General features: G+C 40.9%; 3 protein-coding genes and 1 non-coding gene across 6 annotated transcripts in view; all 4 read right to left on the bottom strand.

Moving 5' to 3' along the window:
• Window positions 1-160: 160 nt before the first annotated feature.
• On the bottom strand, window positions 161-2,271 carry rps27.1 (ribosomal protein S27, isoform 1). Its single transcript, XM_072370414.1, has 4 exons — window positions 2,190-2,271; window positions 1,466-1,574; window positions 1,253-1,363; window positions 161-412 (listed from the first exon to the last, which is right to left on the bottom strand). Exons 1-4 carry the CDS (start codon window positions 2,193-2,195, stop codon window positions 384-386), a joined length of 255 nt encoding a protein of 84 aa, XP_072226515.1. The 5' UTR covers window positions 2,196-2,271; the 3' UTR covers window positions 161-383.
• On the bottom strand, window positions 611-740 carry LOC140275904 (small nucleolar RNA SNORA35). The gene has a single exon (XR_011908607.1). It is a non-coding gene; the product is annotated as a small nucleolar RNA SNORA35 (small nucleolar RNA).
• Window positions 2,272-3,952: 1,681 nt separating the features above from the next.
• On the bottom strand, window positions 3,953-9,842 carry lrrc71 (leucine rich repeat containing 71). Its single transcript, XM_072370069.1, has 16 exons — window positions 9,779-9,842; window positions 8,243-8,377; window positions 7,879-7,986; window positions 7,528-7,603; window positions 7,343-7,417; window positions 7,197-7,265; window positions 6,942-7,101; window positions 6,771-6,854; window positions 6,555-6,629; window positions 6,309-6,422; window positions 6,143-6,200; window positions 5,986-6,059; window positions 5,844-5,870; window positions 5,651-5,762; window positions 5,348-5,439; window positions 3,953-4,162 (listed from the first exon to the last, which is right to left on the bottom strand). The coding sequence occupies exons 1-16, from the start codon at window positions 9,840-9,842 to the stop codon at window positions 4,043-4,045; spliced, it is 1,443 nt and encodes a 480-aa protein (XP_072226170.1). The 3' UTR covers window positions 3,953-4,042.
• A 734-nt stretch (window positions 9,843-10,576) lies between these two features.
• ash1l (ash1 (absent, small, or homeotic)-like (Drosophila)) overlaps window positions 10,577-25,102 on the bottom strand; it is a 30,412-nt gene continuing 15,886 nt past the window's right edge. For 2 of the 3 annotated variants that reach the window (XM_072370422.1, XM_072370423.1), the window contains exons 8-27: window positions 24,884-24,957; window positions 24,708-24,753; window positions 24,342-24,450; window positions 23,981-24,187; window positions 23,651-23,797; window positions 21,552-21,660; window positions 21,220-21,369; window positions 20,577-20,644; window positions 19,670-19,836; window positions 19,386-19,538; window positions 19,153-19,207; window positions 18,651-18,783; window positions 16,726-16,992; window positions 16,528-16,614; window positions 16,338-16,428; window positions 15,800-15,938; window positions 15,489-15,661; window positions 15,082-15,248; window positions 14,019-14,502; window positions 10,577-13,008 (exon numbers count right to left, since the gene is read on the bottom strand). In XM_072370422.1, the coding sequence (XP_072226523.1) occupies window positions 12,917-13,008; window positions 14,019-14,502; window positions 15,082-15,248; window positions 15,489-15,661; window positions 15,800-15,938; window positions 16,338-16,428; window positions 16,528-16,614; window positions 16,726-16,992; window positions 18,651-18,783; window positions 19,153-19,207; window positions 19,386-19,538; window positions 19,670-19,836; window positions 20,577-20,644; window positions 21,220-21,369; window positions 21,552-21,660; window positions 23,651-23,797; window positions 23,981-24,187; window positions 24,342-24,450; window positions 24,708-24,753; window positions 24,884-24,957 (2,918 nt within the window). In that variant the 3' untranslated portion in view covers window positions 10,577-12,916. The remainder of the gene's footprint in view (window positions 13,009-14,018; window positions 14,503-15,081; window positions 15,249-15,488; window positions 15,662-15,799; window positions 15,939-16,337; window positions 16,429-16,527; window positions 16,615-16,725; window positions 16,993-18,650; window positions 18,784-19,152; window positions 19,208-19,385; window positions 19,539-19,669; window positions 19,837-20,576; window positions 20,645-21,219; window positions 21,370-21,551; window positions 21,661-23,650; window positions 23,798-23,980; window positions 24,188-24,341; window positions 24,451-24,707; window positions 24,754-24,883; window positions 24,958-25,102) is intronic. The other variant, XM_072370424.1, reaches the window with a different exon arrangement.

Raw genomic sequence — 25,102 nt, 5'->3', positions numbered from 1 at the left:
TCTCCTGTAAAGATGATTTATCTGTAAAGGCTGCACTTTTCTGATTATGTAATAAAATTTGCATTTCAACCCAGTCTGGTCCTGTAAAGATTCAATTTTAGCACTTTGCAAACAAATAATCAAATGTTACTTTGTTACCAATAAAAAACAAAAACATCCCTTTAGCCAAAACAATATTTTATTTAGAGAGACAGGGTTGGAGGGTGGAGTTACAGCAACACCCGATCAGTTGACGCGAACAGTGGAAATCCATCTGCTGTCCAGTTTAGTCTTCTGGTCTCGTTTAAAATCAGACCACAGGTTCTGCCGCCGTCTCGGAGGCAAGAGACGCTGATATCAACCGGTCCATCCCCTCCTCTCCCTTTCAGCTCAGAGAAGACCAGCTAGTGCTGCTTCCTCCTGAATGAGCACCCTGCCAGGGGAGACAATGACAGTCAGTCCACTGCTGACTAAAGCCATGAAATACTGCAGGCAGTGCACACTCCTATTGTGCTACAGTGCTGATACGAGTCGTCGCTTTCCATCACGTGACTGATTCAGCCGACACCTCTCCTCATGAGCAACCTAGCTTACATTTACTGTGAATAAAATGAGGTAGCAGCATTAAAACGTTTGTTCTCAGCCTTCGAAAGGGGGGAGCCAGTGGTCTAGCTCAACCCTTCTGCAAACTGAGGTTGATCTGGCACTGGAATGAGATTGGAAGACCACGACAGAGGAAGTCCAGTCACTTAGCAGTGCGGCAAACTACTTCACAATGTGTCAAATAGCTTCTCTGAGAGATCAAAACTACAGGCTGTGTATTCATAATCGGGTTTTCCCAATGATTGTTTGATAAACGAGTAAGCAGCCAACATCCACCTGCAGATTTCTGATCAAGAACAGTAATAGTGGCAGCATTTCCTCAAAAAATTTAAATCTAGAGTAGGCTGATATTTGAGACTCACAAAAATAATCCCCCATAATATCACAATTCTACTTTTTCTCCCACTTAGAATGAAAAACAATATCAAAATTCTGCACGAGTCCTCAATCAGTTATTAAAAGATCGGGTGGATTAAAAACAGACAAATGTAGTGTAGAGAGGAAACAAAATGTCCAAAAAAAAAGGTTTCTCCCAGACAGCTCAAATAAAACATAACCCAAAGGATCAATGCTCAGTTTACATCAGAACTCCAGCCCGGTCACACTGGGCTGCACATATGATCCTGAGCCACACCTTAGCGGTGGATAAAGTGTGAAGACGGATACTGACCCTCTGTGAGACGTGCTTTGCCTCCAGTGGGCTGACACAGGACGGTCGAGCAGCCCACACACAGCACGACTGTCTGAGCGTGGCTGAACACCGTTGTGATCTTGTAGCATCCTGGAGAGCAAAGACAGAACACCGGTGAACACTTACAGCTGACGGGAATTAACACCAATTCACTCAAATGTCAAGAGCCGATGTGCGTTCAGAACAACGTACCTGGACACTTTACATCCATAAAGTAAGAGTTCGGACTCTGAACGAGACGCTTCTTCTTGTGCCTCCTCTTCTCCTCTTCAGGGGTTGGGTGCAACAAGTCTTTTGCAAGCTGCATTGGGGGGGGAGACACGACAAATAAAAGGAAACATAAGTTGTACGTAACAATAGAAATAAAATTAAAATTTAAAAAGTAAAGTCCCGTAAAACATGATGAAAAATATTCAATAAACGTATGATAGATGCAGTTTACGGTTTAACAACACCGATTTGTTTTGTCCTGCCTCGTTTTGTGCTGCTACGTTGGCCTGTTCAGGCTCCTCGGCTGGCCTACAATTCTCGGATTAGATAACGCAGACTACGTATTTTCCTTTAATTTCGCCTCAATCCTTACATATTCGCTCAGTTACTGTTCTGTCACGCAATCGTGACACTAACAAGGCACATCGAGAAGGCGATGACCGCTACGGTTGAGTTTTCTCAGCTTTTTGATCATCCGTAGAACTGGCTCCATGTTTGCGGTGTGCGCGCAGCCATCTTGTGTCACAATGCGCTGGTAATGCGCGCAATTTTTGTTAAAAACTGCGACTTGAACCCAACAAAACCGCCTAAAAGTGGCGTCAGACGAGCCGCTAATGTCTTATGGACGTGTTAAGCCCCGTGGTGGCTTTCCAAAACTCGGTTAAAGGGAAGAAATGTCGCATTGCTACGGCCTGTGCACACTTACTGGCATGTTGGCGAGGAAATAGCCGCTGCCGAAAAGGAGGTATAACCGGAAGCGAGCAGTTCATATTGCTGGTTCCTCTGAGCACGAGCCGGATGTGACGACACTTTTACGACACAGCGGCCATATTTGTGAGGTCAAAACTCCACTTTGTTTAACCGTTATAATAGTTATTATTATTAATCCCTCGGTTTGATTTATTTCCTACCTCTATTTGGAAAAATATCCACCCCATATTATTACTCAACTTTTTTTCTGTAAATATAATGTTGAAAAACTCCTTGTCAAGTTACCTGTTTTTTATCACCAGGTCTTCTTCTTTTTGTATATATATATTTTTTTTCCTTCCATTATCCCGATATATGTTCCACTCTTTAAATATATTTTTACATAGCTTGCTTTACCAATTTCTATAATGTTTAAAAAATATTCAGTCTCTATGTACTATGTCTATAAATTATTATTGTAATGTAATTGTAAGCCCAGGACTGAATATGAAATGTCTTTACAGCTTTCTGGTTGCTGGAACCTGTAATACTGCCGATGTAAGGTTTGAAATTAATATGAAGCATTAAAAAATGGTTTATTTTGCTGAACTAACATTTATGGGTGACAGGTTTGTTATACGAGTAGTATTAAGATAAAGGAATGGTCCTCATATGAATCATTTCTCAATAAAGGCAAACAACCGCCACAGTTTTTTGTTGACACAAATCCAACTAAAATGCTTTACATATTACCAAACATATGGCTGGGTTCAAGATCTGAATGAAACATAGTCACATTCCCTTTTGTTGGGTAGTTTCCATATAAATTTAACTTTCTATAGGTTTATTTCTTAAATTTTTAATTGATCAAATATGCTACAAATTCTTCTCCATCCCAGGTCAGTTAGATGGCATTCCCAAAAGCCTCAGGATTATAGGCAACTTTTCTTTGACATAAAGGAGTGTCTTAAAGATACACTTCCATTCAACCCTATTATAATCCGATTAAATCAAATCATATGCTGAATGTTTTGTTGTTGTTGAGAATGCCATTTATCTGGTATTTAATAGCTGTTTAAAAGCTTCATAAATTCCCGTTTGTATGCGGATGACTCTCAACTAAATACATCTATGAAGGTGGATTAAAAATTATGTTAGAATTAAACTACAAGCATGTATTGAACTTATAAAAAATGATTATCTGTCATTTTCTGCTTCTTAATTCAGACAAAACTGAAGTTATTGGACCATAGCCCATCATACCATATAGTTTCACACACAGGCAGAGTAACCATCTGTGAGTGTGATTTCACATGTTTTCATGTATGCATTTAAATAAAATACTCTTGTGCCCTGTGATGGACTGGCGATCTGTCCAGGGTTCACCCAATGACAGCTGGAATAAGCTCCAGCCCCAGAGTTTTAAGTAGTCTGTGGTTTTAGATAGTTAACTTAAATTAACATATTTCAACTAGTGTTTCCCTGCACAGTGTTTCCTTAATGAGTTGCGGTGAGGAGAGGTGCAATATACTAGGTACAAGGGAGGTAATATAAAAATGGCTAATTTAGTATCAATACTCATTAGTCATTAGCTGATCTTTCACCTCGGAGTATATTCAAACCTTGGAAAAATTTAAATTGATTTAAATTGAAGGTTAAATTGAAGGTTAAATTGACCTGTACACAGCAAAATGGTCTGTTTGTCCTGAGAACTTCACCCGTGCTTTAATGGCTTTTTCACCACAGAACTCACACTAATAAACCCTCCAGCTTTTTCGCTCAATGTCACACAACAACATCTGAAAGAAAAGCAAAGGTAATGTGTTGCCATATAACACCAGAAGTCCGTGGAGGTCTGTTCATCCAGCACTACGCCGCCTGTCCCTCCTCTTCTGTCTGTTCAGTGCAGTTCTTGATGTCAGGATCTGTGAGTGCCAACAGCTCCTTTATCTCTGTGTAAGACTCACATTCTGGTGAGAAGAGGTTCCTCTGTGTGACGGAGAAAGATATCTTAAATCATGATACATTCAACAGCAGATGTCATTATAAATGTTTAGTAAGACAATGACATGCAGGCTGCTTTTTGGTGCAATCTGTTGGTTTCCTTAGATAGGCAATTTTTTAAAAATTTTGCTCCATATGTATGAATTTGACTAACGTGAAATGTAATAAATTGGATTTGATTGTATTCCAGTGAATTGGACACTAATTATTTTTAATTGGATTGTATCTGAGTTGAATTTATTGAAAACTGAATTATGAGGTGACAGATACATTAAAATGATGTAGAAATACACTTCAATCAATAACATGTGGAACAAAATGTAGTATTCAAACCGATAAAGAACCAGGAGTGACACTGATCAAAAAATGCTATATAGAATTCTTATTGTGCTTGGTTTTGTTGTGCTTCATTGGTTGGTCTCACTACACGTGTGTACAGATCACCGCACACACTGAGTTTGTGCACACACACAGGTAAATCGGCCTGTTAACTTGGCCTGCTGGCTGGGTTTTAACTATAAACAAAGTACTTTCTTAGCCCCTTGTGTTCAGTCTCCATTTTATGAACAACGAGCCGGGTCCTTCGCTGTACTATTTGTACATGTAAGTACAGCAGAATTCACTGCACACACGCTCTCTTTCAGTTACTTGAATGGTGCCGTTACAGAATCAGGACTTTATGAGAGTAGAGTGACAGTCTGGAAATGCTTTAAGTGACCACACGTAGTCTTAATGGTCTCAATTTCTGATGCGCTTAGCTGTCTCACAAAAAAATATGTGAATTGGGTAGTATGCATGCAAGTATAAATACAAATTTACTCTTTGCTGTTTTTTAAATAATGTTGCACACTGTAGAGTGTATCGAGTTGCAGTGAGTAGTCTCTCACTGCGTCTCGAGTCGTTTTTACGGGCTTATTCTTCTTCTGTGCACTGGGGCACAGAGAGACAACGTCAGCTTGAGTCTAGTCAAGATTTTGTTTTGCAGGAGTAATTTGACTTCCAACTGAATTATCTGGGTGTGCTAGTCCAGCTTTGAGAGCTTCGATTTTGTTCAGTTTTCGTCAAGCGAACATGCTTGAATGCATTTTAACTGCCTGGTTTTTGGTCGGACTAACACAAAAATCCTTTCATTCGTAGCGTCAGCCTGAGTCCTCTGGAAGTGAAACACACCTGCAGAGAGAGACGCAGCAGACCTCGTCCCTCATCCTGCATCTCCAGTGACTTCAGGAACAGAGGCAATGATTTCTCTGTAATTCTGTTTCCTACACAAACACAAAACACAACTATTGTTTTAAGGCCTTTCAAGCTTTCTTTCTTTATAATCACGAAACAAACTAACAAATGATGACTTAGAACGGACCATAGACCTTAGGATGGATCTAATGACAGTTTGACATTATCTTGCTGCCAAATGTGACTGTAGATATGATCTGGTAATCCTCTCTAAGTGGTGAATCCACCCCAGTCACTGACCTGCCAGATTGAGGATGGCGAGTGTCATGTTTCCTTGTAGGAAGAGCTGTCCATCCCTGCGATCCACTGACAGGTCCAGTAGGGGGTTCACTATCTCCACCAAATCTGCCTGCTCATGGAGATGAAGACAGCATTCAAAGCAGAGACATCGCTGAGGACATTTTTGCTCCGTATAATATCACATCTTCCAAACCTCATTCAGAGAAATATTTGATTTATCCTACAGGAGGAAAAAGAAACAGAAAAAAACACATAGTGAGACAATCTAACAATTTACTGTACTTGGCATGTTTACATCCATCTGGAGCGTGATATCCAGACTGTGTTTCAGATACCTCCAGTGCAGATAACTGTTTCTCTTTACCCGCTGGCTTTCCACCTTTACTTTGAATCGCCTTCACATCAGAGGCTAGGAGAGATTCAAAAAGCTGTCAGTGATGATACAAATGCAGCTGTTTTTAAAGTATAATGTATAAATCCTGTTAAAATTACGTTTCTTGCTCGACTTTTCTTTGTTGTGGGTTGGTTTGTCGTCTTTTCTGGATGCTTCCTGTAATTTTGCAGATGTTATGAGAACCCATTATTGATGGATTGAACCGTTCCACTGACACCACAGGTTAACGTTTAGCTGTCACTCTTATGGCGTTTTGCATGTTACCTTTTTCCTGGCCGAGCTTTTGTTCTCCCCTTTACTGATACTCATTGAATTGTTGCTGGGCACTGAGGAAAGTTGGTCTGCACATAACTGGTCAGGATCAGCGTTAAGACAAGACTGCAAAATAAGACCAAAATAATTCAAATAACCAAGATTTGTGAGACCCTGTTCTTTTCGTACAGGACGTTTGGGATGTGGAATTCTTTTTAAAGCACGCTGGTCATTAATGCATGACATGGTCACACTTACAGCCTGTGTTCTTTGCAGGAGCAGCTTCCTCCTCTCCGTGACTTCTTCATGAGTTAGAGCAAACTCACCAAGTATCTAAAAGTGGAAATGGTGAGCAGTGGAGCCTTATCAAATAACAGAATACATAATGCAATAAGCAGAATATGATTTAGAACATCTTAACCACTTATTTAAATGCATTATCTGTCAGTTAAAGTTGCTGATGTAAATGGATACCGCGGACAGATGAGCAGCTCCTGAGTCTCCAATCTGATTGTTGGCCAATGAGAGACAGATCAGAGTACGATTGAACCGCAGGCCCTGAGAGGCAAAACAACAAGAGGACAACACCTCAGCAGCCGCGATGGGGACATGCAGAGGGAAGAGGGAGTCAGCTCTGGGTTATACCTGTGCAATATGTGTAGCACCTTCATCACCAATAGAGTTAAATGCTAGGTTGAGTAACAAGAGCTTCTTGTTGGCAGATCTGGTGGTTGAGAGAGCTGAACCAATCAGACGAGCGCCTTCGTCTCCAATCTGATTATTTCGCAGTGACAAGTGGGTGAGGCTGGACCAAAGAAAAACATGACATGAATCTGACACGCTTGTGTCTCTATATGCAAATATTGGTTCATTAGAACGCATGGTGCACATGTGACTCACACGCTGTCTTCAGAGAGAAGAAGGTGGAAGCTCTGCTCTGGAAGAGCATTTCCCTCCAGTGTTACAGACCTACAACAATACAAAGAAGACAACTTTTATTTTGTCTGTAACCCAGTTCCAGTTTGAATGACATATAATCCACTCACCTGAGGCTGGAGCACAGAGATATTGTGTTCACGAGGGAGATTACCATTGGATCTGTCAGTCCCGCCTGCCAAAACCTGCAACACAATGAGCAGGATTACACAAATAGACAAGAACCAAACAGTGACAGCTGTAACCCCGTTTGCTGTAACAAGAGCGCACGTCTCTCCAGCTCCTTATTACTCACTGAAGGCTCAGTAGCTGGCTCACGGAGGGAAGCATCATCTGCAATGATTGCAAAATCTGCTCATTCACCTTCCATCCTGTGCATTCATGACAAACTTGATTACTGTATGTTCATAGCAAACATTTCAGAAGAAGCTGCAATCAAGAAGGCTCAGTAATATCATTCTTTGTGTGCCTTCAGTACAACACGATCCAAAATATAGCCCTTAGATTATTTCAGCAGAAACGCTGAATTACATTATCTTATATAACCAGCATAAGTGCAGATTCAAAAGAGACAAAGAAGGGAAATCAAATACATGACAAATGGAACAATGATTATGAACATTTCCCCGTAGTGTCTTGTTCTCACCGGCAACCTTGATCCTTTTGGCACTAAGGGGGTCTTCATTCTCCAACTCGACTACTAAGCATGGCTTAGAGCAGAGAGGTGCAGGATTCAGCTGTGACTGGCTGTCTTCTGGGGATAAAATTATGCTAATTACAAGTCGAGCTCATAAAAAGAAAAAATGACTCTGCTCAGTATTTTCTACCTAAGAACCTCAACCAGGACAGTATTCCACAATGCCTTCCAGTCTTCTTTAGCTTATAATTTCAGTTTGAGAAGTGTCTGTACTGGCTGTGCTTACATTTGGAAATGAAAGCCTAAACCCAGTTAGTGTTGGAGAGAGAAAGAGTAAGTTTACATGTTCAGAACAGGAGCAGCTCCTGCTTACCTGTGTCTCCTCCTTCAGTTTCAGTGGTGCGTGAAGATGGAGACTTGATGCAGACAGCTGGAACATCCTTCATGCCCAGAAGAGCACAAAGCGCAGGGAAGTCTATCGCCACATTTCCTGAGCACTGATATTCATCTGTGGGATGGTGGGAATTTAGGCCCCGGCTACACAAACTTCAAGTAACACCACAGCCATTTTGAGGACATACTGAAGACAACGCAGCTTACCAAAGGTCTGTGCTGTCGATGCTTCATGTGGAGATGGGCCTGTGGAGTAACAGCAACGACTTGTTTGGCATTTTAAGTTGCAAATGGAAAGGTTGTGCTATTAAGATTTCATCAAACGTTAAAATGTCACATACTTTTGATTTAGTACTTCTACTTTTCAAAAGTTAAACTTTAGTTAACTTGTGAAAATGAGATCACATTTCTATATATCCACGGTAGACAGCAAGCTGTGCTTTATTTCCATTATATGCACTACATTCAGGGGTTAAACATTGTAAAAGATGGGACACCCTATAAAACCCTGGTTGAACATCTAATAACTAGCAAGGTTAATTGGCAGCCCATGACTGGATATAACTGGAACATCTCAAAAAAGGAGATGGTGAGGAAACAATTCATTCTGCAATTTAATAACAACATATCGCAGCACAAAACTGCAAGAAATCCACAGATTTTTATCACCATTGTTTTTAAGGTTCTGGATTATATATTAACATCTGTGAAGGCCCAACAATATTTACAGGTTTAGGAGCAACATTTTAAGTCTTTTTCAGGGAGAGCCAGCAAGATTCGGCAAGACAATGCCAGCAAACAATCTGCATGCATTACTACAGCAGAGACCTGTTGTTAAAGAGTACAGGTGCAAAATTGGTCAGCCTAAAGTCCAGACCTGTCAGCTCCTGAAAACATTTTAAGGATTGTGAAATTATGACCTGACCAGCTATGTTGTTTGATGTAAACTCCTCTGGGGTCTTTTAAAGAGAAAGAAGCCTCTAATATCCCACAAAAAAGTATTGATGGATGATATGAAAGATTTTGTTTTAACTTAGTTATGTATTTATTTCAAACAGTGAATCAAAAACTAATAAAATTCAATTGAAGGCAGTTATTGAGACACAATTTTTAGTAATGTTACATTTAAGTGACAGGGTTGTACTCAGTTCTGTTCTAAACATTTAAAGTTTAATACAATTGATTTGTAAATCATGGCACTGTGTTTTCATTGACATTTACACTGTATTTTTGGAAACAGAGTAGAGCTATATTAACGACAGCTGGTACCATTTTCTGATGTAATATTAGTTATCCAGGATTATTTGAAAAACTTCTTGCACACATTTATAAAGTTGTACAATACTTCTGATGTATCCCTTTATTGTTGCCAAAAGTTTAGTCCATATTTGTTCAGATAATTAAAAAAATTATTTAAATGGCAGCTTAAGGTAACTAGCGATGAGCTAGGAAAGTGCTGCGGGCTTGATAACGTTGATATCCAACCTGCCGATGGAATAATAATCCTCGAGCTCACCTATGATTTTCGAGGCCTCGTCTTCCTGGTTTGCTTTCTCTCTGGCTTGTCTCTTTCTTGGCATTGTTGCCTCTTTCAGTCAAAATAAAGCAAAATCATTAAATATAGGGTAAAAGTGAGCTAACGCCACTGAATTTCTAGTTAGCCGAACTGCACGGGCGTCATATGGGTTACCAGGGTAACGAATTCAGAATCCAGATGAATATATCACGAGACTTAGATAATTTTAAGAATCTTTAACATGGCCTTTAATAAAAAATTATGGGAAAATGTAGTTTAACAACATGAAAATTAATAGTATGAGTGGTCTTAACATTGGTAATAGTAACCATCAACATTCGTAAATATTTGTTATTTAGCTAATATATATTGTTATTCCATAATATCGCGAGAATTTACACGTGGGTGCCCATACTAATAAGGAATTTCATTAAAACTCGTACTATTTTTCAGCCTGAAGATCATTTAGAAAAGCTGACTGACTCACTTGATTCTGTGCTTACAGAAAAGTTGGATTAAATGAGAATCAGATAATAGAGATATTCTATAGTTCCGCTCATCCTGGTGTCACTTCTCACCTGTCACAGTGAAGATTTCCTTTGTGAATACCCCTCTTATATCTTACTAGTCTATCCATCACTGAGTAAATGTGTAAAGTGTATGCGGTTTCTACATGAACTTAAACACCGCCATTAGACTTGAGCATCTGAACAAACCTCCGCTCTTTTCATATCGATATGATCAACTACTGAATATTATTGTATTTGTGCGTGAATGTTTCAGAGCACGACATCAAGCTTATTCACAATAATGTAGTGCTTTTTATTAAAAAACAAACAAAACAAAAAACAAATATAAAACAAAAAGTAAAAACCAACAGCATTTTTCATGACTTAAGAATCATAATTACAAACTTTTAACGAGTGGAAGAAGATTTTTTTGACAAACTGTACACATCACAAAATGTCCGCCAGTCTGCCATTTACAATGCTTGCATCTTATTTTGTGATTGTCTAAAAATAACTAAACGGATCGCACAGAACACACAAATACAAGTACAAGCATCATACAATGACTGCAATCACAAAACGGAACTGCTTCCTATTTGAAAGAAAAACAAAATAATAATAGCATGATATTGGGCTGACAGCTTCTTTTTTTTTTTTTAAACTTTTGCGTCTGTCACCGTCTCAAAATATCATAACATTTTTATGTTGGTTTGTTTTTTTAGTGTTCAACACTTTGCAGCAAAAAACAAGGAGTACAGTTCTCCTTAGAAGTAATATTATTAACAAAATTCAGTGACGAAGGTGTCATCGCTGAGTCACTGTCGCGTCCCGAAGCCTTCTGTGTCCGTTTGACATTCTTCACGATCATGCAGTTACATAGAAGAACTTAATTCATCGGCAACGAAAACTCAGCTTAAGTCTTATATCGTCAGGACAGTTATGGTGAGATTTTCTGGACATTACAAAAGTCATTTTCCTCCGCACTTAAGTGTCTTCATTATAGTAATACAAACGGAAGAAATTATAATATTATTATAATAATCATAATACATTTAGGGCTGAGTCCTGTACAGTACAATAATAAACAAAATCCATTTTTCAAGATATTGCTTTTGGAGACACTCCTCAATGTAAAGTGTGTATATTTACATAACTTGGCACTGTACAGCTTCCCGTTTCCCTCTCTCCCGCCATTGATGTCTCATTCTCGCCACTTTCTCTGTCAGTTTACCGCACTGGGACATTGCAGGCTGTCCCTTCTTAGCAGAGGCATTTTGGGGGGGGGAAGGAAATCTCCTCAAACGTCACAATTTATTTTCAAAAACATTCTCCATGGCAACCAGGAACATAGTCAAAAGACGAAAAAAAAAAAGATCATTAGTCCCACCCCCTGCTAATATACAGTATACACCACCCCACCCGCCTCACAGAATATAAGAAAATATGACCATCACGATACATTTCATGTTAAGTATTGTTTTCCATAGTTTTCTTAAAACTGTTAATTGCCATCGAGCCCTTAATTTATTTTTTTCAATTTTTTTTTTTAAAAAGGTATATTTTCATTAAATCTTACAGTCACACAATAAGTGTGTATGCGCGCGCACACAGTCACACGCAAGGCAGTGGGAGAACACGGCTGTGTAAGGCGTTACAGTTGAAGCCGGTGCCCGCCCCCTCGTCTGCCTTATTTAGTTAAGCTGGTGAATCATGTTACTTCAAAAAAAGAGGGGTGAAGCTGACTGCCTCACGACAAAGTAAAAAATAATGACAAGACACTTTGACAAAAGCACACTCTCAATCCTCCCAGTCCTCCCTAACCTCTAAGAACACACCACAGGCCTCTTCTGTTCCTAAATGAGTTACTTAAGTATAACGGGAAAAAGATAATAAACTTTCAAACTTGCTCTTTTTTTTCATTTTTTTTTTTTCAGACTGCATCATCCAATACTGTGAGTGTTAGTGTGATTCATTATAGATACATTACAGAGCTTCACAATATCCACGGTACCAAAAGTGCAGTTCACCACCCTTGTTCTCTCTTTCTAAAGAGCAGCATCTGAGCACACCGCTCAACTTTACATTTCTCCTATGCCCCCCCCCCCCTCGGTCCTGTTGCAGCTCTTCTCATATTTGTTACATTTTGTCATTGCAGCTAAATCCCACTAGGGGGAACAATTCTTCCGCATTCACATCCCTCCCTCTATCCGTTCCTATTCAGTACCAGTTGTTTCATTTTTGATGCTTGCTAGTGGAATACATCTACCCATGTTTGTAATGTTCAATGCATTTAAGTGCATGGGTTATTTCTCCTATGTTAATTCATAAAAAACAGTTGTCGCATGACACTACTTAATTAAGAAGGATATCTGGGTCAGCTCTATCCTTGAGCTCAAGAACTGTTGACGAGCTGAAATAGCCTTGGAGTCAGTGCTTCCAAACCCCCTCCACCTTCTCAGAGTTGAGATGACAGTCTAGGAAGAGGTAAACTGGAAGAGGCCCCCGGGGATGCATTGTGGTCCGTAATGGTTGGATAACCAACAATGCTCATTTCCCTTCTTGCTGTCTCTCCATTTCCATCCTTCTCACAACAGTGAAAGGCAGCGTGCGTGACAGGCACGTAGAAATGTTATTTTCTGCCAACAAAATCTCCGAATCCGAGCGTCCGTCGCCGTAGCCGTCGCCCTGCCCCTTCCTCAAGGAGATATGTGACATCAATGGCTGGAGATAAGAGGAAAAGTGACAGACAGAAGGGGGACATTAGAAGCTTGAACAAAAATAAATGCACAAGGCTGTAGTAACAGTAAGGGTTATGATTGGTCGTAAATGTTACCTTTATTGATGCTTTTAGCTTCTAAGTGCTCAGAGTCTGACTTCCTCTGTTCTACGAGCCGGTTTACACTTGCTTGTGGATGTGTAAATGAACAAATGTGGGGACCATGAACACATAGCTGTTCCTATTTAGTGTTCACTTGGAGGGCTGCGGTTAAGTAAAAGGTATTACACCCGAGTTACCCCTCAACTATACCACTTAGATTTTATAGCCATTTTAAAGCAAGTTTGTGGCCTCATTTTCTGCATTTTTAAAAGTTTATTTTACTATGGCACACAGAATGAGCCTTTATCAGAGCACAGCTACAGAGAAAACACTGGTTCCCGTTATCTAAAGATCCTCTACACATACAAGATGGCTCTTACAAGCTGCACTAAGGTATGAAATGGCACAGCTGATCCCAGTCTCCTAACTGGGACAGTTTAGATTCTGACAAACTGGTGAATGAAGGTATTAAGTGTCAGAATGTCACAAAATAGGTGTTTTATAGTCAATGTTTCCTTTGGAAAGCATGGGATGAAGTGCTGGGCCAGAATCTGCGCTCATTCTCTCTTCTTCCTTTGAAATAAACAGACTTAGGACCTGCCATTGATTAGTGAACGCGCTGCCTTATTCCTTCACTCACTGGTATTATCAGTGTATTTGATTTGGTTGTTGAGAGAAACATGGCATATCACCAGAATTTTCTTTTGAAAACTGAGATTAGACCTTATAATAACTTATGATACCATGTTGTACAACATGAATATGATCTAAATATGAATGGCTGCTTCCTCTTCAACTTAAAGCTTTTTCATTAAGAAACAAGCTTGAACTTGGGAAAAAGTAGCAGTAAAATGAAATCTCCAACATGTATGAATGACGTGTCAAAGCAACCCTCATTCATCTGTGGACCTACCCCCCTGCTCTGTTCCCGGTCCCTCACCGTTCTTGCTGGGTGTTCTATGGAGCAGATCCAGCAGAATCTTGTTGAGCCGCTCCCTTTGGGCCTCCCTCCTGCCCAGAGCTGGGTGATGAAGCGGTGAGGAGGCTGATGAGGACGGGAGCTCAAGCATCTCACCTATCCTCTCATCGGGACCTTCCTCTAGCTCCTTGCGCACTTCAGCCTCACGTCCTTCCTCCTCTTCCTCATCATCTTCATCCTCATCTCCTCCTCTTTCCCGCTCAGATTGTCTGGATGTGACTGCAAGCTGTTCCGGATCGTCTCGAGCCATGTCCGTGTCGTCTTCTCCTCCTCTTCCCTCCTCTGCCTCAGGTGGGAAGTCCTCACCCCGGTCGCAGGAGGAGCCGTCATCCTCGCAGCCTCCGGCTTCTTTGGGTCGTTCGCTTTTCCAGGCGGATCGGCCGCCGTTTCTCTTATAGTTGTCAGGAACATAATGAGGCTGCAAGAATGCCAAAAATTCCACCAAGATCAAATAGTGTTTGCACGGTTTTAAGTAGCTCAGATAAGTTTCAGGTAATTTACTAAGACAGCGAAAGTTTGAATAAGAATAGTAAAACTCTGTAAAAATCAGTATTGGATAGCTTGCAAAGTATCACTGAAGTTTTGGGAAGTCGCTGTAATTTGAGTTTTTGCAACAATTTCATACAGTAAACTTATCCATCAGGCATTGTATGGAGATAAAACGAAGGGAACTAAAAAAATCTAAGCTGAAAACTAACTGCAAAAACAAATCCCTTCACTGTCTGTCTGTAGGATTCAAAGTTCCTAACCAACAAACATCAGAGACAAACCAGCGCAGGTATGTCACTGTGGTTTGCCTGCAGGTACAGAGAGACGAGTGTGTTTTTTCTCATTTGTTTCTGGTAATCCCTTCCTTCACCTAAAATTTTGCTGCAGGCTACAAAATCACTGTGAGGATGACACAGAGCTGTAACATTACCTCCACTTTTAAAATATCTTTCAGCGTTTATAAAACAGTAAAAGACCTCAACCCAGCGGGGCCACCCATCATTCTCACCGAGAAGTCTCTTTTAGGTGTGAGCCGCTTGGGGAAGTGGTTGAAGGCATATGGCTTGGTGCAGACGGGGTAGCGGTTACGATGGATCTTGTAGAACAGGTGGGCCGACTTGTCCAAGCGGTAATCACAGATGTACACGTCCTGCTCTTTCACACCCTTCGGCCGTCCTGTAGGAAGAAAGTGCTGCGTGTTAAACTGGAAACTGCTGTAATTGAGAAGCTTTGTGTGATGCTCAGCTCGTCTAAGTTCAGAATAAACCCTCATCTATCAACTTTGTCCTGCTTTATATTCATTTTTACACACTCTCACACGTGGGAGCTGAAGAGTGTGTGTGCAACACATTTACATCCGCAGCCCTCATAGAAATGAAAGCCCATGTATGCGAGTTTGAGTTTTTTTTTCCTCACCCTTGCAGTAAGTGTAAAGATCAAGGACACAGCAGGTTCCCACCACTGCCTCCAGGGGAATGATCTCGTACAGAGGCATACGGAACAGCTCGTTTTGGTAAAAACGCCGTGATGGAGAATGATGCGTCTCATGAGGACGGAAGTAGTGATGACCAAAGGCAAACCGCTCACCCCTTTAAAGTGTGAGCAGATACACAAGAGGCCGAGATTAAACAGAGCCAGGCGATTTAACGAGAACAATAATAATATTCTGGAGCATTTACATAAAAAAACATAACTCTACAACATATTATTGAATATGTAGAACTTACTTTTCATTCTTCCACAGTTTCTCAATTCGGAAGATGTCGAGTTTATCTCGGTTGCTGGGAGACAGGAGCCGGTAAGACTGCCTGACGGGCTGGCCTTCAGGTGTGCGCCTGCTGTCTCTCATCAAATACACACAGTCGCCTGTAACACACACACACACACACACACACAGATTATCTGTCTCCACCGTTATGTTTCATGAGAAATGAGAAAGAAAAGGACCAACGTTTGGTGAGTAATCTCTGTTCAAAGGTAACTGGATTGCATTGCCAACAGTAGCTTAGTTTATTTTGTAGGTACATTTCTTAAGAGTCGAGGAAAAACATTTGAAACAGTATTATTTATCTAAAATGTTAAGACTACACACTAAAAAAATGTTTTTTTTTCTGCTCTATTTGATTTAATCTTTCAAGTCTGTTTTAGCTGCAACATATACGCTCGGTGGTTTACTGAAAGCAAGTAAGCACATAACTGCACAATGACTCGAAGACTTTTCCAAGCTGTATGAGCTCATGACCGTCATTTGTACTGTTTCCATACCTTGGTGCAGCAGCAGGTCATCTCTATGGAGACAGATGTAATAGATAGAACCAGCCTGTGCATAGCTGGGCTGAGGTAACATGGGAACCTCCTATAGGGACAAGAGCACACGTAAGTGATGTAAGAAACGAGTGTAAAGAGGCATTAATAAGTATAGCCTTTTGTGACTATATTGAAGAGATGAACATACGCTGTCTACAGGCCGAGGGTCACACTGCTCGCACAGGTAGTGCTCCACCTCAGTCTCCAGCCGCATGCAGTCGAAGTGCTGCCACACCTGTAATGACAAAAACATTATTTTAACATATGGATGTATTACTGGCCAGCTGGTATTACCATGCTCCATCTATGCTGAATTCAAGCTCCTGCATCTGTGTAAACTCATTACCATGCACTTTTCACACTGGATCATCAGGCCTTCGTCCTTGTACATTCCACAGATACAACGGATGATGTCGTCATCTTTGTCATGGGGCCCTCCGCCATGATGGTGGTGACCGTGGTCGCGTTCCAGCGAATCCGAGCTGTCGGCTTCGCTGGCGGTTTCACCCACAATCTCATCAATCTGGACCGCAGCTTCATGTCGAGCACTGTAGTAGGCTTTCCTCAGCCGACACACGTCTCTGCCAACCGATGACTTCCTACCATAATATTTCTACAGGGAGAACAAGACAATCATAGTTGACAATTGCAGTTGCAGCTTTTTCCCCTTTTCACTGAAAAAGAAAATACATTTACAGGCACTTAATTCAGTGAATCTGTTACTGACAGTGTGTTCTGACACCCAACATGGGAATGACAAGGCCTTCCGAACAGCACAAAGGAATAATATGAGGCTTATACATACACACAGGAAACCGCTTTCGACACCAGAACTAAACACTAATAATTCTGTCATCTAGTCAAGACTTTCAGCTCATCTGTCTACAGGTTTATGGGAAATTTCCTGCAGGACAAGTCACTGACGCCAAAATAGAAAAAAAGATGGGATTTCAGCTGTCAAAATTTCACTGAATAGGCTTAATGGCTGTCCACAGCTCACAAGTCCATGACAATCAACATTCTTCTCACTTCCCTTTTAAATCTGCAGAAAGGGGCCTTGGTGAGAAAAGGTGATTCTAATTTATACGTCCACTTCAAGCTCCTCTACTACAAGAGCTTTCAAGTGGCACTTATTTAAACTGCTAAGCTATACAGATGTAAATCAGAAGGGCCTGCAACATGGGTGCAGAGGAGAAGCAGTCAAGAAGCTCAGCCCATTTGGGAGGTGTGTGTGCACATGACAAAAGAGGAATTAAAAGCAATGATCTAGCAGGGGGATGAATGTGGCGTAGCTGCACACCTTAAATAATCAGTTCAATTAGGGATTTTATTGATTGGTCTCTGGGTATGTGGGATTATAAAGGACACATAATAAAGGACAAATATTAGATGATGATCAGTTTAACTAATATATGATGATGGTGGCACAAATTCAATAATTCAAGCTGTAAGGCAGTATTTGGATTTGTAAGTAACAAGCTGTTGGGTAAATAACAAGCTCTTGGGTGTGAATATGCTGTGTTAGTACAACGCAACTGGACTTCTTTAAGAGTTTTCACCTCCCGTTCAAGCTGGCTGTTAGAGAATTCCAGGCATTGAATCTCCATTGTTAGAGCCTTCCTCACACCCAGCAGGGCATCTACTTTATAGACACTTGTGTCATTACATTCAGCTCAAGCAATAACAAACACAAAAAACATATTCCTTACATCGGTTAACATTTCTGCTGCTGCTTTGTTTGGCCTCGTTGGACAAATTCACCTAATCTTAAACAGTTTTACAAATGCAGTCAAAATGCAAGAAGGAACACTCAACAGATCCAGTTCCGCATTCAGTTTCTAAGTTTAGTAGGGCTGTAAAGTCCTAGTTGACTGGTCGACTTATTGGTCAATACGTTCTGTTTTAGTCTAATAATCGTTTATTCGTTTTATAACTGCTGTGTTATAACATCCCTCAGATACACCCAGACCACGCTGGATATTAAGCCTCCTCTATCATTCAAACGCAAACATGATATCACAGAAGGAATTGTCAGCTTCATTTATCATTATTAATAAAAATAATTTTCCCTGAATTGCCTTTTGTGTTTAATTACATTCTTGTAATTCTTGGGTTTCAGTCAACCAAGAATTTATTTGATTACAGCCCTAAAGTTTAGCTCCTCTTATTCGATTGAAAAGGGTTACAACATGCTCAGTTGTTGTACCAGCAACATGTCAGTCTACACTGGAAAAAGAGGGAGGATCATTAATGGCTGCGACTGATGCCTACCTCCGCATTGCGAAACACTTTGAGCATGTCTGTGTCAAATGCTTCCACAGTCTTATAATGGCCGGTGAGGATTTGCTTCTCGATGGTGCTCAAGTCCAGAGGGTCAGACACCTTCTCATAGTACTGGCTGTTTCTGAGGACACACGCAGAAAGCAGCATTACTCTCTCCAGTTCTTCATTCATTTTAAATAACATTACATCTGGTAACAGCAATACATTCACGATTCTACATGGCCAACAAATCCGTGATTATGACAGCTTTAGTAGCATGTTGCTTAAATAACATAAAGAGCTGTTACTGTTTTGACACCGACTGATTACTATCAGCACTGCATGAGAGACAACAGACAAGCTGTCACGGCTCAAATGTGTGGGGAAAAATAAAACTGTTACACTATGTGGGTGAGGCACACGGATAGAGGCCAGACAGAGTAACACTGCTGTCTGGAGAACAGTAAAACATTATGAATGAACCAGTCGGCATACGGGTTTGCACTCTTACCTCTTCCTAGATGGGAGGTTCACCAGCGGAGCAGCGAGCGTCTGGCCGGCAGAGTCTGAGGTGAAACAAAAAAATAAGATTCCTGTCATCATTCTTTAATCATAGCGCCTTATCATTCAGTGGCTATTACCACCGAGGCACTGAAAGATTTGATTTAGAGGTAGGATCGGGCCTCAGATCAGAATAGAGGTCATACCAATGAGAATATAAATTATCTGTTTCACAACACTAACCCTTGTAGCTGGTGATCATGTCACAAATCTCCTTGAAAATGTGCGCAAGGCGTGCAGTGCGTGTGACTTCTGTGTTTTCCTCAGCAGCGGCAAGTCGCCGAGTGCGTACTGACCGCGACGTCTGCAGAGCTGAGAACTGCGTCAGGAACACATCTGGAAACAGAGCATGGGTGTTACATCCTCAAGAGAGGAAAAGATACACTTAAAGTCAATACTATCTCCCAGTGTTGTCTCTGTTAAAGTGTTATTATGTTGTGTTTAATCTTTTAAGCTTGTACACTCACCTGACTTGATGTTGCCGTCATCGCGGATAACTCCGCCCCAGCGCGTGTATATGGAGAGGCTGCTGGCATCCCTCTCTCTTTCACCCTCTCTTTTCTGCAGCTCCTGTTTCTCCCTCATCTTCTCCCAGTTCCTCAGGAGAAAAACTCTGTGCTTCAGCACAAAGTTTCTTTTGATTGCAGGAGAGAGTGACTTAGTATTTTCTCTCCAAAGGGAGATATTATTTCAAATGAAAATGTTTCTCAGTGCATTTGTACGGCTCAACTCAACTCATCTCGTCTCTCTACTTTAAATTAGTTCCGAGGACTGGGAGGATTGTCAGTGCGCTCACTGATCACACCACCGGGACAGAGAAACAGAGAAACTCATAGTCTAACTTTATAAAACATGCACATGGAATGTGTGCATGGATTTACAAACGACTTCAGGCATCAGAGAGCAAAGCATGGCGCCAGCATAAGAGTCTGGCGCTGCTTGCCATGACGCATCACAACTCTATTAGCGATTCTCTTCAACTAAACAGAGGTCTGTGGTGTTTTAATGTCAACTTTCAGGATCTGCTGAGTTTGAAAGAAACACTTGCTAAGGTTGTACAAAAAAGTATCAGGTATAAACCACAATGAAAACCCTAAGAGTAACCCGAAGATGGTTTGATTTGAGCCATACAATGCAGTGCAGAAGAGATCTTTAACAACATTACATCATTAAATCAAGACAAAAAAAGTGTGAAAAAATGTAATAATAAATAAATGTAAAACCGAGTGTTGGTCACAGGATTCATAAAATATTTTAGGATCAGTTGCTATTTATTCATCTCAGAAAGTAAAAGACAAAGTAAACAATTTACAAGAATTGTGATCATGTGTGTAAAACAAGCTTGTTCTCTTATGCATTGTTTGTGTGGTTTACCTCTCTCTGTTGGACATGGGCTTCATGAGATGAGGATAAAATTTGTTGCTGTCGCTCGACTCTTCCTCCTGAAGACAAAGAAAGTTGCTTTAGCACAAGTCCTAATCTTAATGGGAAACAAGCTTTAGGTTATTTACATTAAGGTTACACCTGTCAACGATCAAATTCTACCAGACTTTGTCAACTGATTGTCAAGATTCAAACATTAAACCAGTATTTATGCTGTGGAAAAACTACAATCAACATATAACATGATATGTAATAAACTTCATGTTAGTGAGTCCTAATTCAAAAGAATCCTCTTTCAGGTATTCTGAGTTGCTTTTCTTAGAAACTTTGTGGCCCACTAAGAGCACCTCTGAGACACAGAGACATTGGTGCCCTACATAGATGCTGCACCTGCACCTGAACAAAACGGCACCAGACTTGGAAACATCTCTCATTGACCGTGTGGTAAGTTAGGCAGTTAACAGCAGGTCATAACTTTCATTTGAAGAAACTCAACATGAAATAAATAGATGAACATAAATCCTTTAAAACAAATGACGACTGTATTTTCTTTTGAATTTTGCAGAGAAATGTTGCTAGAAATCATAACACCAACATTAAACTCTTAGTACTTCTATTTATATAAATCACTTACTCGTTTCTTGAGCTGGTGTTTCGACTTCCGCTTCTCTTTGAGTCGGCCTAGCCGTCGAGTCCCTGCAGTTTTCCCAGGCAAGCCGTTAATACGCTGGCTCTTTCCTCCAATGATGCCCCGGCAGCTCTCTGAGCCGCACTTGCACACTTGCTGTAGAATAACGCAAAAGACAGTGCCAACAGAAAGAAAAAGAGTATTTAGTGTGGCATGAGAGAAAGGGTTTTGCTGAGATAGAAGCAACAGCAGTGATATCTTATGAAGTTCTTCCCCTATTGTTAATGATTGCCATAAATTGTAAACTTGTCCGAAGGAAATGGTCACGGGTGCCTCACCTGCTCCTCTGTATTGAAGGAATGGAAGTTGTAGTCGTAGGTGAGTTCTGTCCCAGTGGTAATCTCTTTGAGAGCAAACAGGCCAATCCTGTACACCCCATTCACTGACCTGAAAAACAGAAGTCAAATGGCTGAACTGACTTTTACCCAAAGATCTTAACCTGTAAACATGCCTATTTAAAGTTAAAGGAAACAAGATCATTAAAGACGACATTTTGAAACATTCTTCGCTCAGAAAGAAGTTCATAGCAGGTTCCATCTGTAGGCTACTGGATCAAGATTTCACTTACGCAGATTCACGATTCAGTATATAAAAATTTAAAACTAAACTACTGCTTTCCGTAGGAGCCATAGTCTTAACAGGAAGTGCTGATAATACAAATTCCTTCTTCAAGCAGGTTGTACTTGTTATTGAGCTATTTTAGCTCAGACGAGGAAATCTGTGTCTTATTTAAGTGAGGCTTCTCTGCTCAACAATCGAAGTCTGAGATTCTGACAATGATCAATGCAGAGAGCAAACATCTTGACTTCACACTTAAAAAGATCCAGCTTGATGTTGGAACACATTTTAAAATTGAGACAAAAGGGAAAGAACGGCTGTGGCAAATGCTCAACTCAATGTAGTTCCTGTTTTTCTCCCCTCTAAATGAATCACTGCTCTAGGTTTTCACTGCTCTTCTAAGAATAAAGCGCACTATTCCGTTTGCCAGCCACTTGATAATTTATTCCTTCTACAGGGGGTAAAAAGCTGGTTCAGCACATTGTCTATAGGCACTACAGCTGTATCTAAGGCCCGGTTGGATATAATCTCTCTTCTCAGACAAGATGGATGACTCGACAGGCTTTGTGCTGAAAACCCTCCTTCTTTGTGGAGTCTTTTATTTCAGCTGAGCCACTCTACAATAAATACTTGGATACACAGGCTGGTGCCACGGATTAAAAGTTGGTCCGTGTTGGACGTCAGAACCCTTTGAGGTCACTGGCTGTCCACAATGAAATCCTCCAAGGTTTAAATAGTGTTGGCACATGTTACAGAGTCACCACTAACTGAAGTAGATATCGCTTTGGAAAGTCAGGTACAGGGAGGTCTGCTTAGACAGGTCTCCAACTGCTGTGAATTAAGCCATGCTGTGAGAACAAACCCTCAGGAAACCGGTGAACTGTTTTGGCAGGGTGCAAGCACTTTAAGCCATTAAGGTCTGCGAACACTGGCAAGAAGTGAGGTGATCTCATCAGATTACCACCACATAAATGGGGTTGGGGTTTCAAGGTAGAGTCTTCTCATTTCCAGTGAAGTGCACCTGCTACACGTGTCCCTTTCAAAGCTACTGTGAAAGTTAGACAAACTAGGGCAATAAATATTGCCTTGTTTACGCTGTGACTACTTATCCATGTCCGAGGTCCAACCGGCTCCTTTTTAGAGAACCTCACCAGCTCACACTGACACTTGATCTAAAGTGACATTAAAATGTGCGTTCACTTGCACTTTTACCGCGAGTCAACATGCTGTAGCAGGGCTTTTTAGGAGCCCAGTTGTCACCGTTTCAGTTTATTCAAATTTATTCCTATGATGTTAATAGCTTGCCATTTATGACGTTTTCACCGTTTGTCTCTTAAAGAGGAAATGGAAAACTACCGAGCTCACTCGATTAGGCACAAACAGACGGCAGTTACTAAAACGATTAAGATAATAGGCTGGTCTATCTTCCATTTCAATACCCCTAAGGGACAGAGGCATTTAGAAAACAAAATACTCAAGTGCCAAGCAAGAACAATTTCCAAACTGATTCTCTAACACAGCTCTCACTGTTTGAAGTCATGCCTAACATCCTCTGCAATTAACTGACGACATATAATTGTCATGATATGGTAAACTAAACTGACTATTACAGCTACACAGGAAGAATGAAAGTAATACTCAATATTTGTCGTCAGAGGATAACAAATGTAGTTTAAACCAGGTCTATCAGAATGATTAATTCAATAGCAGATATTCAAGCTCAAAGCGGGCTTAAGCAAACTCTCTTTCTTTGGTCAGAACCCAAAAGCACTGCAGGGACATCAGCAGGGATCTACTTTAAAGCTGCCATGACACCCACCACTTCTGCATCTCACAGTTGGGCTCACAGCTGTGGTTTATGAAGCGTGCCTCATTGCCCATTCTGTAGCTGTCAATCACCATGCCGCTGTCCAGGTTCAGACAGTAGTGGCCACTGTGGGAGAAGTACTGCTCCATCATACGGCTCCTAAACACGGTGGATATGAAGCAGTGGAAGATTAAAATGGAGGTTTCATTAATCTGCAAGATAAAGGTTGTTCGTAACTGAGTGCCACAGAGGAAATAACACGGGCAGGTAGAATATGATACATCCTTTCACATCTACAGTTTAGGCAGTTATTTTGGATGGTAAGCAAGCTGATGGTCTCACCTGAACTCCTGCTCGCTAACAACTTCTCCCAGGTATTCAATGATAAACTGTCCAGAGCGGAGCGGCTCCTTGGTGCGGATACCCCAACCCTTCCCCTCAGCGCGGAACCGCTCCAGACACTGGACCCACTCGTGTCTCTGGATGTGCTGGTTGTCACACTGATCAGAACATGGACAAGTACTGGGAGAGCACTCAGCAAAGCTCATCCTGTGGGGATTTGGCACGAAAACAAAACATCAAATTCATGAATAAAGGCACAACTAAATCTGAGAGCTGATTTTTAAATTATAACACGACCTACTGAAGTGAAACCTGTAAAAAAAAAAAAAAAAAAAGGTTATGTGCAGTTATGCATCTCTACCTATTCAGGCACTCATCCAGACAGCCTCTTTCAGTCTCGATCTCAGGAGGTCTGCAGCTGCAAGTAGTGGTTTCATAGCCAGAAAGAGGCTTCACATCTACATAGACGTCTGTAACACAAACAGGGGATTACTTTTTCACATCTATAGTTTGTCACACCTTCATAACATGCTATATCTACATTTCCTGTGTTGTAAACAAAGCATCAAACTGATAACAAGGATGAAAATGTAGAAGTAACCAAAGTGACCTACAAAGTATCAGTGAGTGGAGTGGAATGGATTAGCTTAAAATTGGCAGGACATAATAAAATATGACCAGAAAGTACATTTTTATCTGGATCAGCTGAACAAAGCCAGTTACTCACTTGATCTAATCTTTTTATAAAGGGGGACATCAGGCCTCTTGTACAGCTGAAAGGCAAAAACATAATAGAGTTGCAGGAACATTCAGAGCATAAATTATCCAAAACAGTGCTGGTAACTCTACCACTTGTGGCAGGGGAAAAACTCTTAAACACTTCTGCTCAAGAAGATTGATCACCTGATCATGTTTCCACAACCATAAGATGTCGTAAGGCAACTGGAAATCAATGCGCTTCTGTCTCAGGTACTTCCCTGAAATCACAAAGCAGGGGATATTTAGGGTGAGTTTTAGTCTTGTCATAAGTGAATATAAAGGCAGGAGGGTCCTGTTCCTAAGAAAGGTTCATCTGGATCATTTTGCCCTTTGAATCCTGAATAAAGAATGACGTAATATGAT

This window comes from Leuresthes tenuis, unplaced genomic scaffold (assembly GCF_036924035.1).
Source record: "Leuresthes tenuis unplaced genomic scaffold, fLeuTen1.0.hap1 SCAF_18, whole genome shotgun sequence".
NCBI classification, from domain to species: domain Eukaryota; kingdom Metazoa; phylum Chordata; class Actinopteri; order Atheriniformes; family Atherinopsidae; genus Leuresthes; species Leuresthes tenuis.
The sequence above is the reverse complement of the archived record's forward strand: the minus strand, read 5'-3'. Positions and strand labels throughout refer to the sequence as shown.

Excerpts from the sequence above, each read along its gene's own strand:
- lrrc71 (XM_072370069.1), bottom strand. The coding sequence starts at position 9,842 with ATGCCAAGAAAGAGACAAGCCAGAGAGAAAGCAAACCAGGAAGACGAG. Across the intron at positions 7,987-8,242 it reads AACTGAAGGAGGAGACACAG|AAGACAGCCAGTCACAGCTG; the intron begins GTAAGCAGGAGC and ends TTTTATCCCCAG. Across the intron at positions 5,871-5,985 it reads AACAGTTATCTGCACTGGAG|GATAAATCAAATATTTCTCT; the intron begins GTATCTGAAACA and ends TTCCTCCTGTAG.
- rps27.1 (XM_072370414.1), bottom strand. Across the intron at positions 1,364-1,465 it reads TATGGATGTAAAGTGTCCAG|GATGCTACAAGATCACAACG; the intron begins GTACGTTGTTCT and ends TTTGCTCTCCAG. Across the intron at positions 413-1,252 it reads CAAAGCACGTCTCACAGAGG|GGTGCTCATTCAGGAGGAAG; the intron begins GTCAGTATCCGT and ends CTCCCCTGGCAG.